At 32.8% G+C, this 16,726-nt stretch overlaps 1 protein-coding gene across 2 annotated transcripts in view; it reads right to left on the reverse strand.

Moving 5' to 3' along the window:
• Positions 1-16,726, reverse strand: part of LOC130891618 (hemicentin-2) — a 173,904-nt gene that overhangs the window by 21,303 nt on the left and 135,875 nt on the right. Inside the window, exons 11-13 of one of the 2 annotated variants that reach the window (XM_057796458.1) lie at positions 14,730-14,903; positions 12,414-12,605; positions 2,820-3,131 (exon numbers count right to left, since the gene is read on the reverse strand). In XM_057796458.1, coding sequence (XP_057652441.1) covers positions 2,820-3,131; positions 12,414-12,605; positions 14,730-14,903 — 678 coding nt within the window. The remainder of the gene's footprint in view (positions 1-2,819; positions 3,132-12,413; positions 12,606-14,729; positions 14,904-16,726) is intronic. The other variant, XM_057796459.1, reaches the window with a different exon arrangement.

Below are 16,726 nucleotides of genomic sequence, written 5' to 3' on the forward strand. Positions count from 1 at the left end.
CTTTTTCAAAAAACTGGAAATCTTGAAAAATATAACGTACTTTAACGGTTTTCTCTGCAATGATTTCCTATAAAGTTTATTTTCCCTTACTACAGCAGTCCCACAGTGACATAAAAATTGTACGCAAAAAAAGTATAATTAAAATATATATTTCCTTATTTTAAATTCAAAATTACTCTGCCTTTTGCCACCTATTTTCTGGTAAACATTTTTTCCTCCAAGTACTCATTATAATGAAAACAAAGTTTGAGTAATCGAAACTCAAAATCAATCTACTCTTCTTTTATCATTAAGTATTACTGTTTATTTGTCTTATACAGCTTGTTTAACTATATGAACTTCCCTGTATGTCACCGATTAGTCGGTCCTTGGAGTACGGAATGGGTGTGATAAATAAATGAAATAAATAAATTTTGCATGAAAAAGATTGTTACCATTTTTAGCTGGACATACTGTACAGTATTATTTTTTTGGTACGTAAAGAATATATCGAAAAAGAACATCGAGTGTTTGAAACGCCGCATATTGATGAGCTCCCTTTTAAACGGTTATTTTCAAATGTAAATCACCCTGTCACGAAAAGTATAGCATTTGAATGTTTGATTTTTAGCGAAGAAGAGAAAAAAACAAACAAAAAATAAACAAATATATATCTTTATATCACAACCAGTCTTCGTTGAGCGTTTACAATGTGACGGCGTACAAAGTATCTGCAAGTGACACTTTCGACAAGCGGTTCGTTCGGACCAACATCGGCTAAATGGAGGCTCAAATAAAGGCCGTCGACAGACCCACGTATGCAGATAAGTGCCTCTGATAGTTTAATAGTTTTGTGAGGGTATAATAGTTTTGAGAGTTTTGTCGATGTGGTATGGTGACGTTGAAATATCTTACAGCGCCGCATTGAAATTGAGGAAAGAGAAACTTGAAACTCTGGAGGTTACGTATTTTATTATGATAATTCAAGATCGCTTCTAGTGAGTCAAACCCGTGGAAGAGATCAACTCATCGGAAAGTGGAAGTCCCTAACTAGATATTCAATAACACTAAGATGGAAATTCACAGATTTCATTTCAACAGTAGTTGAATGTATAATTAAGGAGAAAGGGAATTGAAGACCTTTTTGTATTTATACATTTCAAATGGTTGGATATAATAGAACCAAAATAAGAGTTCGGAAGCGTATTTTGATAACCACAGGCGTATACTAAACAACATCCATTGTTGAATAGATAATTTATTTTTTCAGACTTCTTGCATTCTCATTGCATTAGTTCTTGTACTTCTAGAGTGATGTGAACAAAATGGAATTAGTCAGCTATATTATCAATTTCGGAAAATATTCTTATCCAAACAGTATACAGAGAAGATGAAATTTGGTCTTGAACAATTGGAATTTACATTAGAATGAAGAATGAGCGATGTTTATGAACATTTTAGTAGAAAATACGTCGTTGAGTATAAAAAAAACTTCATTGATATTGTTACGAACTCGTCCACAACTTGGACCATGAGGCTGATTCTGTTCGGCTTTAATGGAAAAGTCTAAAATTTGGTTTTTGCGCCTAAAGCCGTTGGATATTGTTTTTCTACATGTTTTTCTACATATACAGCAGAGATTTATAATGATTTTTAAATCAATTTCTAGTAAGGCTTTTCGATTTATTTATTTGTTTACAAACTGGAATTCTAGAAATTCTTTTATGTTATAAATTAGTGCTTGTTTATCACCGAGAGTCAGTAGATAATTTTCCATTCCGAACACATTGAGATATACAAATGAATGGTGTATTTGAATAAATTAATATATGTATTAGATAAGTGTTTAGCGATAAGTCGTAGTGCATAGTTCAGAATACTTAGTGTTAATTTATGAATAAATTGAGTGAGTAAGTATGAAAAGTATGCAGTAGTTTTCGAATAAGTGAGAATATGTCTGATGTTGACGTATCAAAAAATACTATCGAAATATAGTTACTCTAAATATTTATGCATATTTTTTTGCTGGAAATGCTCAGAAAGTTGGTATTGTTAGTTACTATATCACTTTTTCAACTTTAAAGACATAATTGCAATTTTCTATTGGGATAAAATCAATATTTTATATATTTTGTACGACACATCTTCAAGTAAACAAAGAGAAATACAGGAATGTTTCTTTTTAATTCTACACATCCACAAAGACATAAAACAAGCCTTGCAAATGTTTCTGTTGTTAGTAGAAATACAAGTAGGTGATTATGTAACTTTTTGATAAGTGAGTGAATCAATATTATGATAAACATTTACATGAATGCTTCTCCGTTAAATCAAAGTTTCAAATTTTTATGGGCAAAAACTCTTTCGTCCTAAGTGCCACGACTTGTAGATACGGAATACATCTTTACACACGACGCACCCTGCCACAATGGGATAAATATAATTAATTTTGAGTCAGAAGAAAACCAGTAGTCTCGGTTACACTCTTGATATAAACCACATAGAGAGCATATAGGCGCTTACTATGAGTTTTATCACCAAGTGATTAATAATAACCAGAAGTCTGTTATCAGAGAAACATCACAACATGCATGATTCTGCAAGCTACAATACTAGACATTAGAAATAGTTTTATTAGATTTCTGTTAATATAATCGACTTTCATATACATTTAAATCGCTTCACTTATTCAAAATTTCATTTATATGTATCTATAATACTCTTCTTTATGAAGTTTGGATAGAGTAATACAATACAAAAACACCCAATTAAATAATCAAAAATACCTCATCTCATCAACAAGAAAACTTTTCATAGAGTTTCGTAAGAGTACTGCTTACCTTCAATCATCCTAGAAATCCTTTCTTCGCATTCCCCATACATACTAGCCCTATACTGGGCACTTCTTCTATGAAAACCTTCACCGAAACCGTCTTCGGAAAGATCGAAGTCGTCGGGAGGCTTGCTACTCCTTCTACTTCTTCGTTGCACTAATCTGTTTTTGGGTTTCCTACAGGCTAATACCGCAGACACTGATACTATGCTTACAATTAGAAGCACTGCTGCGCACGCTAATCCCACGATTAGAGCTGTTAAATTCATATTTGATGTGGAAGTTTCTGCTGTTGGGATGGTCTCGGAAGATTCTGCATCTGAAAACGTAGAACATAATTTGCGCTATCGTTAGTTGAGTTTAGCTTTGTAGCTCTAGAAGCATTTTGGAGAAGAGCTAGTCCCAATATAATATGACAAAATTTGTTCGGTTCTGGGAAAAAGAAGCCATAAAATTTTATGTCGAATTATGATTTTGAAATTTCAGTATCAATACTAAGCTCAGCCCAATTATACTGAAAATATATTTAATTAGCTTACAAGACAAACGTTGATGTTCAATAAAAGTGACTAACTTGATTACTTATTATAAGAGTGTAGGGATCGAAAGCGTGGTAGACAAAGAAAGTTTTATTTAGGTTAATAAAGAGGGATTTATTAAAGTAAAGAAAATATATTTCAAATTAAAATTCTTGATAGCTATCTAAACATATCACAACAATATTGCGAGAACATGCTACATATAGTCGTCCAATAACCACTTTGGAATGAGCATAACATTCAACATCAGGCTTAAACTGGAAAGCTAATCGAAGAAATAAATATGATGTAAATGCTCGAAGAATTTGTTGGCGTTGTTGGTCAAATTGATAAATAAATAGTTGAAACGCTTATTGATGAAAAACAGTGACTTAATATTGTAAGCGCTTGCTCATCATCTGACTTTCACAATAAATAATAATAAACTAATTGCAAAAAATATTATGTACAAAATGTACAAGTACGATAATAGTTGTTGTTGGTGTCAGCTCACAACCGTGTTTATTTACATGAGAGTAAAAACTGTCATTTCAGTAATTAATAAATTGTGAATTAATAATTATTGCCATGAAAATTAATGAAAAATGGAGGAGAAATTGAAAGTAACATGAATTTTCTAATTCTAGTCATGACAAAATAAAAATCTTGCCCGAAAAATCAAATTTTATAATAAATAAATAAAAAACGATATCAGCAATCTGTGATTGACTCAAAGTATCCGAGGTACTTTCTAATGTGACTTTTAGACGGACTTATTCGGTGGCTGTATTCATTTTTTAAAATCACAATTTTGATAATTTGGATTTTTTTTGTGAGTAGGCAAGAGTTTCCCAAGGAACTAAAAATAGCAAACCTGCATGGTTGTTGAAGTCTGGGAAACCCCTCGATTCGCCGGCCTCATATAAGCCGGTATGTTTGTTAGACTGTCTGGGAAAATATCACGAAATACTTATAGTAAAAAGGCTCGAAGAATTGCTGGACAGCAAAACAGCTCCATCGAAACAACAATACGGATTCCGCAAAGGTCGTTGCTGGACATTAAGAACGCATTCAATTCAGCTAACTGGGGCCTCATAATACAAAAGTTAAACGAAATGGAGGCCCCTATATACTTGGTTAACGTTATAAAGGACTACCTAACGGAAAGGAGAGTATGCGTATCGAGAAGGCAACAAATTCAACTCACCGCACGAGTACCCCAGGGGTTGGTGCTGGAATGAACTAGAGGGCGGTGCCAGACCGATCGCATACTCTGACGACCTGGCTATCACAGATATAGTAAAAGAAAACATGAAAAGAGTGAAAAGCTGGATAGAGAAGATGGACCGACAAATAGCAGTAGAAAAGACGGAAATAATAGTACTACGAGGACCTAGAGCATCCCGGGATAAAATTCAATTTGATCTCGGCGGCCAAATTATTAATTCCCAAAAAACAGTAAAATACTTGGCCGTAACCTTTGATAATAGGCTGACCTTCTCTAAACACGTGGAAGCGGCGGTAAGAGAAGCGGAGGAGAGGACTTCCGCCCTTCAAAAAATACTACCAAATATAGGAGTCCCCGGTAGTCAAAAGAGGAGGGTGTTGCTGGAGATAATCCACTCTATACTCCTCTACGGGGCACCAGTATGGGCGGAAGTCATGAAAATCCAAAAATATGAAAATTTGTATACTATGACGCAACGATAGCCGCTGCTTCGGGTCTGCAGCGCATATAGAACAGTTTCCGGAATAGCCCTGCTGATCATCGCGTGTGTGATACCCATTCACATACTGGTCGAACCTCTGGTGTCAGAATATACGAGAGAGTCCAAACTGACCGAGAAATGAAAACAATTGAAAAAATTAAGGAAGAGAAAAGAAAAATCACGTGTGGACGAGGACGTTAATATCGGACGTGACGAAGTGGTACAAGTGCGCACACCGCAGAACCAACTACTTCTTTACTTAATTTCTAACGGAGCATGGGTCTTATAGAAAATACACACCTATGCCCCAGCTGCGGTGTGACGGAGGACCCACGTCACGTGGTGCTAGAGTGCCGAGTCCACCGGCAGAAACAGAACGAATTAAAAAAGATATTAGAAGGTGGCACCCTGGAATGTGAAAACGTGATGACCGCTACCATTAGAGACAAGAAGGTTTACGACCGGGTTATAGATATTGTTACGGGAATAATAAGGGCTAAAGAGGGAAAAGAATGAAAGCGTGACGAATAATATATTGGGTTTTTAACATGTATGTGCCGTTGTAATTTAATTACTTATTTATTCATTTTATCCGTCCTTTTATTTATACAAGTTTTTAGACTTTTAACTCTTTCAATTTATACACCCTTTTGGTGTATATAATGTTTAGTTAATACAATTTTAATAATTGGATAATAATTATTATTTATTTATATATTTATTCATATATTTATTTATATATATGATTTATAGTTTATTTTTAAGGAAAAGAAGTGACGCGATATTCTCTAAGAACGGTTCCACATGCGTCGATGAAGAAGAGGATGGGTTTTTAGCAGGTAAGCGTCCGGTTAGCGGACGAATCCAGCACACCTGGGACATCTTTCCAGGCGTCTTTCGAAGATTTTTCCCCACCCACACCAAAAAAAAAGTTAGGTTAGGTTAGGTTGAGTTAGGTTACGTTAGGTTGGGAGGGAATAATGGTATCCACAACACAAATTTAGAAGATTTTTCAATTTTTAAGAAGTTTGAATCGGGAATATGATAGATATCTGAGAATTACTCTTATGAACTCGTCAAAACAATTTGAGTAAGATTAATGGAAATATTTAGTAAACAAAAATATCTATAATACTTTTACTACCTGTAGTCTACCTAAAATTATCCTAGAACAAGATGATTATATTTTTGAAGTTATTCAATTAATACAATGTTTGCTTATTACTTTCTAATATCTTCATTTTCACTATTGTCAATATACGTGAACTCGAATTTTCTCAAATGGAATAATCTACTAGTAAGGTAATATACCAAAAGCCACGTTAATTTCGCTCAAGAGATCCTTTATCCTCACCACTAAACACAAAATAATGCGCTCATAAATTGAGAACATCGTTCAAATTGAGCTCGCTTGAGGTTATAATCAACGATTCTGCTATTTTGATTCCATTACCCCCACAATTAATTCAATTTAAAGATATTGGGAAATACCAAATGCATTTGCATTCAACCAATATATTAAACTTGAACAGAACATAACAATATTCTAATAGATACTGTAACTTGTGGAAATTTGCATCTTGTGCTAATACTATTAATCGTTTATTTGTATTATCGTTGAATGGAACATGGATCGATGTTTTAGTACGATACAAGAAGCTCAATTTAACTGTTATGAATACGTATGCGTCACTATAATATTATATGTATGTACTTCAGATAACATCATAATAAGGTAAGTAGGATTCAGCGAGGTTTAAGATAATACTCAATGTCTTGGGTTTATCAACACACTGTATTGTGTAGGAACGTTTCTTATATATATTTGATCACATACAAGATGTTTCTAATTTCATGCGACAAAAGTCAAATTAAGATGGGTCTTTTCTATAACAAAATTTCCTCAGACCATCCTTTTCCGAGATATCACTCTTGAAAGGTGGTGACTAAAATTGAATTTTTTTTAAAATGTTCGTGCACTCGTAAAGGACTAACTATGAGTAATTTTTCAATATTCCTGTTACATTTTACGGGGGAGAAATCTGCATCCCTTATTTTATTTCATATCAAAACTTGTATTGAAAATGAAGTTTCAACTCGTTTTATTTGAAATTTTTCATTCTCAATTCTTTTCCCAAAACCAATAGCTGCAGAGAAAACTGATAAACACCATAATTTATAATTGTATGTAAAATGTAATACGATTCAAAATAAATGTTGGAAATAACCACCTCTACTTTGTTTTTAATTACCAAGTTTTTGTTACCTCGACTTATGATTATTCAAATTGTAGAAGGTTTGTGTGAAAAACTGTTGTTGATAGTCACCAATCGAAGTTCACTTTTAAGATTGTAGGTTATTATTTCAACGTATTTGTGTAACGTGACATGTATAGAAACCGGCATGCATTTTGTGTTTGGTATGGTGAATGGTACTTCTTGACAAGCTGACAACTAACCGCAACGAATAACGCCTCATTATTCCGTATTTGCATTGGAATCTTAAAAAGAAATTCAACAAACACTGGTCGTTTCCGGATAGTTACAAATGTAATAGCGAAACAAGCAATTTAAGATGAAATTGATGTACATCCGGAAACAAGCCCTAGAAAAATTGCCAACATCCTAAATATCAGCCATTCATCTGTGTAGCGAATAATCCTTTAAGTAATGTATTGTTAACGGACATTTTTCAAGAATATCTATCTTGAATTACCACGATTATCACGTATGGGCGAATAAGAATCTCCATAAGATAATAGAGCACCATCTTCAAGATATTTTTGCAGTGGATTGGTATTGAAGGACACAACTTAATTGGGCTACATTTTCAGCCTCCACCAATAAATGGAAATGAACCCCATGAAACATTCGAAAACTTTGCACTCAATATCAAACAAAACATGTAGTTTATCACATCTTGTTTTTTCTGTTTCTCAACAAAATTACTGCTTAGAAATATTTAAAAACTACGGAAAGTTACCCCTACTATGGTTAATTAGTTAGTTTATTTTAATCCAAGTTTTGACGACTGATATAATTTGGCCAGGCAGACACCTTTGTAATTTTTATTTGAAAGTAGATTAACTTATGATTATCTAATAAATTCTGGTTATTTACTCTGGACACTTCTCTAAAAATTAAATTCAAATAAATAACATGGGAATTTGGGCGTAAACTTAACTGGAATGTTGCGGTATAAAGGGAAACATTTAGTAGGTCTCAAAAAACTGTTTTCCATGTATGATAAATTCAATTGCATTTGTCTCTTTTCCAGTAAAACCGATTTTTCAAGATTAAAATTTCTTTCGTTTAAAATTACAATTTAGTAGCCTCAAGCAATTTTGTATAATTTTCCTCACAAGTCGGTCTGAATTTTTTTTTCATAATTATATTTACGCAAATATTGATTTTATCTTATTAAAAAGAGTTGGTTTTTAATTTAAAAAAGTTTGCCGGTCGAGTTTCTCGTTATTTGCAAGGAAATGATTCTCTCGATCCCTAATGAGTCTCATTCTGTTAATTATACAGTTGCGAGTATTTGTTATTGGCGAAAACAGGGCAAGATTTGAATGAAGTTAGAAGAAATCATCAACCAAGTTATCATTTTTTACATCTACTAGGGGTAGATTACACACTACTATACGAGCAATGACGTTCAAAACTATCCATAAGGATGATATTTTCCCTATCTTATGCTAATGATAGGAATCTGAACGATTCTAAAGAAATGAAGGGAGGTGTGAGATCAGAAGCCAACTGATGAAAGTTGTAGTTTTATGGATAATATGAGAAAAACTTCTAAAAGTCCATCCACATTTTCTTCAACTCTTGAACTGATAAAACCTATCAATCGGATCATTTTTTTAATCGCCATTTTGTTGCGCGATAACAATAGCTGGCCTTTTCATACATAGTCAGTGGTGCAAGAACAATAAAAAATTGAGCCCATTAACAGATTTGATTTAATAAACTAACGTATCAATCATAAAACAGAAAGTCTTCTAGTATTATGTAGGTACCTAACGGAAGTTGATTTCGTTATATCGGCTTCTAAAACATTTTCTTCAATGGAAAATCCTAAGAAAAAAACTCACTACTTTTAGTTTGAGCGTTGGAAACTATGCATATGAAGTTTTGAAAACTTTTTTCATAATGTCTGTTGAATTACAACTCTAAATCTGTCCTTTTCAGTTAATAGGCTAGGTTATCCTTAGAGGAAACAAGCCTATTGTTAACCTTCCATTAGTCGCGCGTGTATCTACGAGATACATGGCTAACTTTTTGCTAAATATTTATTTATGTAATAGCTCTAGGAAATGGAGATTTGCAGTATTTCTCGGCAGATGTATCTCGAAGCCTTTCCTAGAAGTACAATCGGCTGATTTCACTTTCACAACCCTTGGTCACCCTAAACCCGTTCGACCGCCGGATTTGTATCTGCTAGATAAAGCGCGACCAAAAGCGGCAGTTTATATTCAGATTTAGTTGGGATAAGTTCTCGTTCATTTTGACGTTTTGTAATTATTCAAACGTAAATTTTATTGTTTTTAAGTGTTTATTTGTTTATTTGGATATACAAAAAATGAAACGTTAATTTCATATGTCCCGAAAAAAGGAAAAACCGTAGTCCTTATTTCCAGTTTGCATGTGGCGTCGAACGAAGTGGGAGAAGATGCTTCAAAAAAGTCAGAAATAATATCATTTTATAACAACACAAAATCCGGCGTTGATGTGGTCGACAAGCTTTGCGCTACTTATAATGTTGCTAGATCAACTAAGAGGTGGCCTATGGTAATTTTTTACCATTTACTGAACGTAGCTGGAATCAACTCGCGGGTGATATTTCTTGGAAACAAATATACGTTTATCACAAGAAGAGAATATTTGAAAAAATTAGGACTAGCCTTGCTAGACGAACAACTAAAAGTGAGGGACCAAATAAAAAGTCTTCCACGACAAACCAAAGATTTGCTCAAAAATTACAAAACCTTGGAAGCACAACAAGAAGTTCAAGAGGCAACACCTGGACCAAGTAAAAGAAAGCGATGCGAACCATGCTATGTAGAAAATAAGAAAACGTCAGTGTCTACATTTTGTTGTAAAAAATGTAAAAATTTATGTATTAAACTCCATACAAATATGATTTGTAATAAATGTTATAATAAAGAAATTGATTAATTTTATAAGTTTGTAAAATATTTTGAATAAATAATGTAACTTTAAACCTAGTTCTGGCGATAGCCTATTAAAAATTTTACACATTTTACATATAAAATAATTATTTTTTTTACTTGCAAAAATGTTAAATTAAAAGTGGAGAAAAGAAGTATTCATATAAAATTTGCTGTATTAATATATTGAAAATAATAATAACAAAAAAAAATTTATTTGATATATGTATCTGCTAGATACAACGCGACCAAATACGTTAGAAATACCCGCGCGCCTAATAGAAGGTTAAAAATCATAAAATTAACAGCGATTGAACAAAAGAATGAAGTTGGTTTACGAAGCCATCATTTTGAATGATATGTTGATAGGTTTTTAATGGAAACATAATATTCCCTATGGGGAAATGTTGACGTTAGGTTGATTTTTTGATCTCACTTCTCCGGACTATTATGTTTGAAATTATATTTAAAATTTTATTTAATCAATTTTGATAAGTGTGTTTCCATGTTCGTTTGTAGCCTGGTTTTGCTCATGCATAGAAATTAACTTAAAATTTTAATTTCTGTCTCGTTTGTTTCGTATTTGTGTCAAATACTTAAATCTATGTTTTATGTCGTAAACGAATAAATGGTTAGATTTTAATTTGCAATTTGCAAAAAAGATATTGTACTGGAGAAAGCCTACGGCACGTAAGCAATCAATGTTAAACCCTTTAGCCAACCCACTTTCACTAATCCACCAGTGTAATTTTCCATTGAACTGCACGATCAATTATAAACTTAGATATGGTTTTTTGGGTTCACTTATTTCAAAAACATAATTCACTATATATGTAATTGAAATTGTTTAGTCTTGTTCAAGTAAATTAATAGCTCCTCAAGTTAAAATAAATGATAAAACTGGAATATTTACTATTGGTTTAGAGTAAAAACTGGAAATATTTCGCGATAACAACATCAAAAGAATGGAATTCTGTGAAAATCTAATGAGAGATCAAAACGGGAGTTTCATAGAAAACATGAAAATGGTCCAAATGATCCAAATGATCTACCTCTAAATAGAGATGAGCCCGGAATAAATTCAAGACTGTAATAGTATAAACTAACCTAACTTCAAGACTGTTCATATTAGGTTCGCGAACCACATCCAAGCCTCGAGATAATAAAAAAACTTGTGGCATCAGTGGCGCACAAGGTCGACGTGAAACTACTGAAAATCATAACGATTTTCGATCATCCTCGAATATTGAGAATAATATCCTCGAATGCTCCTATTCCATATAGAAGTTGTGAAAATAGCATTAACAACATATTTCACTTCTCTATTAACTGAAAGCGACATCTTTAGTACAGAAGAGAAAAACGGGAATGATATTGAAGAATGACATTATCCAAGAACTCAGTCAAATATTATGAACATGCTAATAGTCGTAATCCAGCAGCAACGAAATACTTAATTTACCAATTTAAGTAGTTCATACTCACTTGATATTACAGAAGTTAAAGTCAAATTTAATATAAGCGATGTTCCATTTCTTGGCATTTCTCAATTTGAATTCTATCATTTACTTTAACTCTACCAATAAACGATACATGAATAGTCCCTGAATTTCTATAGTACCAACGAAAATAGTAGTACATGTTCATTAACCCCATTATCAAATAACATATCATTCAAACCCTCTCATTACAGTTATTAGATAAGAAAATATGCGACCCTCCAGTGTTGAGATTCAGCGTGAAACAACGTATATAGTTCAATTTGTAGATGAAATTCAAGACATGCAGAACGCGTATTTAGTTACTGTTACTGCCGCCCTTAATTAAATAAACCTTTTCACTACCGACCTACCGATTGTGACTCCGAATTCACCTATTTTCAGTATTCGGAGGCATTTCCACGCGATTTCGACATTAGGAAGCAGTAGGATCATCAAAGCGTTAACGACGACTGAATACAGTGTGTAACGAAACTGTAAAATTTGCTCGTTCAACTTAGTCAAAGGAAATTTACGTTAGATCTACACAAAAAGTCATTAGGGACTCGTTACAAGATGAAATGAGCTGAATATAATCTGAGTTTGTCTCGTATAAAAATTATCTGGTCCTAATGTTGATCACTTCATGGATTTTTTTATCTATGTGGAGCAAAATTGGACGATATTCAACTGAAAATTCAATTAATCCAATGGAATACTCACCGTCTGCATTGAACTGATCCGATGATAGTTGATTTTCTACTTTAATATTTGGTAATATCACAGGAGGATAACTTTTTCCTTTGGCATTTTCAGCATAAACCGTTACTTGGTAGTTTTTACCTGGTTGAAGACTGTGGAGGCGGAAAACCGGTCGTTCCCCTAGAACACGATATTTTGGAGGTGGTAGATCACCTACAAAAAAGTGTCTATAAACTACCACGCAACTACAAAAAAAATGTTACGGAAAATTAGTCTACTCACACAAAACCAAAATTTGGATTAAAGTAAGCTTTTATATACACACAGAGTACTCTTTAATTTGTATCATTGTTTCCGAACCAACACATCGAACATTATCTGGATAGAGCCATTCAGATATCGTGAACATATTGACCTTGATAACGAACTGTTACCGATTCAGGTAGGGAGGTTCCATTGAGCCAGACTACCTTCTATGGTACGACCATTACTTGTTTTCATTTTAATAATTATGAGTTGAGTTGTTACAGCTTTTTTCCATAAGCAGCTTCGCATTAAAAAAGTTCTTATTAGCTGCCTCTTCTCATGAGCAACAGGTATCATCGGAAACCTTTTTTAAGTGCTTCAAATAATTTTTTCTTGGCCAAAATGCCTGTTATAAATGCTGCTCATCGAGTAGGATTGACATCCATTAGCTGGATCTCATCTTTAATTCTCATTCTTCAACAGACTTCGTTTGGAAGCTGGCTTGGAAGGAAACTGCAGAATTACCCAGAAATGATCTTGTAAAGATTAATTATCTGGAGAATTGGAACATGAAAGAGAATGAACCAATTCCATATGCTCCCAATTACATGAAACAAATTTCACCAACTTGTCTAGACAATATAGTGAAAGGGTGAAAAACTACCAAATAGTGTGGAAGTGTTACACAGTAAGTTTTATCACTTTTGCGTTAATTTGAATTTTTTTAATTTGAATTTAACATATTCGACCGAAATGTTTTTGTATTGGCCCTGGTTATAAAGATGTTCGAATTACGTGATCTCTTGTTGAGACCGTGTTCACTGTGTTTCTGATTTGTTCCCAAATTTATTCACATTCACACAATTTGATAGTAAATACTTTTGTAGACATTATATGGAGAAGCTTCCAGGCATGTTATCACTTCTCGTACTCATTTTCAGCTTTCTTATTTCCTAAAATGGAACTACCCTCCATAAAATGATTTTTGTATTCATTTTAATTGAATAATTTTGGAAACTCTTCGCCATTATTTTTGGTAAATCCAACTCTAAACTTTTCATTACATCACATTTTCATAATAATTTGAATGTGAGCTTTCCTTCGAGTTCTCACGAATAATCGTTATTTGAAATATCTATTGTATGTCGTTGCAATAACAAACTTAATCATTCAAGCTGAAAAATGCGATTTTGTCACAAACTTTCCATCTTCAAAATTCTCTTTTCTTATGATATAAGCATGATTAGGATAAAAGGGTTGATTTAAGTGGGAATATTTGGTGGGCCTCGAAATTTTTCGTTCACGTCTTGTAGTCGAATTAACCAAGCAAAAATAACACATATGAAAACATTTTTTTAATATGGTAAAAAGATTATTACAGAAGTGAGCTTTTAAATGAATTTCTCGATAATAATGGATAGCGAAATCATAAAATAAATTTCAGGACAAAGACAACTCTTTTGTGAAGTTGTGATACTGATTCACATGAAACAAAATATAACTTTTCCTATCCAATGAAAGTCGGGTTTTTAAAAGAAGTAAAATATTTATTTTTCATCAGATAAGGCGGATACAAAAATAATAAAACGAGAGCACTTCTTTAACTTCCAAACTCTGAATTTGCAACTTTAGTAGGACAGAAAAAACAAATCAAACAGCATGTTTCCAGTGGCGTTTGGAGTGAAACTTGAGAAATAAGAAGATACGCTGTTCTATTTTGAAAGTTATCGGTACAAATAAGTTTCGATTATATTTAATTTTGTATAGAAAATTAGTCAAATCAGGAACTAACTCTCAAATATCTTTCATCTATGTATTGCTGGAAATTGAATCTATTATTTAAATTCATTTGAAGTTCAATTATCATAGCTCTCCTTCAAATAAATTATTCACATTCTTCTGTCATTTCATAATTATTCAAATGTTATATCTCATGCAACCCCCCAATTTCTTTTTATTTATATAAAATTTGATTCCAAATATTATTGATGGGAAATATAAAGCTAATAATTTTAGAGCAATAATAATCGATTACTGCTATTTCACACTTTCCCATTATGTGGAAATACCGAATTAGTTGATGATACTAACCTTGATCACTGAGCGTGGTAACACCTGGAGGACTGGAGGGCACGGAAACATCAGAAACTTCCAGGACAAAACTTTGGTGTAATCCGCCATCTTTGCCTGCGATACATGACACTTCCAGACCCTCTCCATGTGTCGCGTTTCTAACAAGACAACTTCTCGGCGATTCAGGAGGCTCTGAAAGTAATTTCCACTTCGTATAGAGAAAGTTAAGATAAAGGATTTTTTCAAGAAATTTCTTGGAATGTGCGATATATATATTTTATAAAGGACAGAATCATATATGAAGCGAAAATTCTTACTTAATGCTTCGACATTTGGGTAAAGTAACTATTTATCGAGAAAAGTTACTTCTGAGGATAAATTTCGAATAAATTCCTAATCAATCGTTCCAATTTAGTAGAAATTCCAATGTCTATCTCCTATAAACTATTAATTGAATACGGAAGGTATAGTAGTATAATGATAATTAATATTATCATGTCTAGAGAAGCAGTGCGTTCCAGTTTTTATTTTAAATAATTTTCCTTGTATGTCTCTTCAACTTTTACAAAATATCAGATCTAAAAATTATCCATACTTCTCATATTTCTTTTCCATTCGAACTATTTGCAGGTGAACTACAAATAGTGTAATCCATCGAGTTTATTGATGAATTTTACTCATTTTTGAGATTTTCTTTCTGTTATTAGTTCACATTGTTAAGATCTTATCAATATATCTTTGAAATGAAATGAACCTACTTCCGTTATTCTATTTTCAGTATCTAATATTTCAAAACTGATTCTTTTATTTTCGTATTGTCACCATGAGAAAACTATTCAAGTACGTCACTGAATTAACCCATTTCTAATTCTTTGTCTCACAAAATCAATTCTAGACAGCTTCCAAAATTAGAAAGACATTAGAAAGATATTTCTTTCCATTTGTAAAATTGTTTTCTTGGAAAATTCAATTTACCTCTCAACAATAATCTAGTGTAGGACTAGTTATCTTGTGACATAAAACCAATTTTGTTATATAGTAAATGAAACCTTATTACTGGGTTTATGGAAAACACAACGACATTAGCGACACAGTGGCTGAAACTTGTAAAGAGTAACCTAAGTACAACATTCAAGAAGTAAGGGCCAATAAAATCAGTTATACTTTCACACCAGTATTGTAAATAATCTGTAAATTTCAGTGAAACATCACAAGAACCCAGCTAGATTAGTTTTTTGAGGATTAGGAGTGAAAAATAACCGATTATTCTCGATTACTCGAATACTATTTCTTGCATGATGAAAGGATCAATATTAATAAATAATTAATGCTCTATTGATATTTGGGGTAGAATTATTGTAAGTGATTTGTGAAAAATTGTTATGTGTCGTTGAGATTGAGTTATATTGGTAGTATAAGGCAACGTTTTTTCTGTTGTTGAGATGATGTTCATTGCTCAACTACCTATGGTTTGAGAGACTAGGAGAATGACCAATGATTTATATATGTAAAATGCCTCCTTTTTTCAAATTCAAAATACCAATTGAAATGTCATTGTTATCAACATATTATGCGTACCTAGACGTTTCTATTCATTGAGCTTGCATAGGAAAAATTTGGTGGCGAATTAATTTCATTTCAATATTTGGTGTTCTTCTGATTAACATCTTCTGTATTGGTCGCAAGCACTGGACTCTTGTCTTGATATTCTCTGCTCGATACTAACCATTTAGATAAAGCGGTGCACCCTGTGCAATTTTGAAAAATATTGTGTTGTATACGGCCTATAAATTCTCAATAAATGTGGACCTCGTTCTTCCAAAATTTCACCAAATATTTAGTGAAACTTCTTTGTAATCCATCAGGCGAGTTTTCTTCATAGTTTTCCACAATAATGCTGATCCCTCCAATTTTAAGATCTGCATAATTGAATTCTCCTTTTTCTGGAAGCGGTTGTAGTTTTCTTAAGACAGCATCAAAAACTCTTCTAATGAAATTTATGAAAAAACTTTTGA

Source organism: Diorhabda carinulata, chromosome 3 (assembly GCF_026250575.1).
Source record: "Diorhabda carinulata isolate Delta chromosome 3, icDioCari1.1, whole genome shotgun sequence".
Taxonomy (NCBI): domain Eukaryota; kingdom Metazoa; phylum Arthropoda; class Insecta; order Coleoptera; family Chrysomelidae; genus Diorhabda; species Diorhabda carinulata.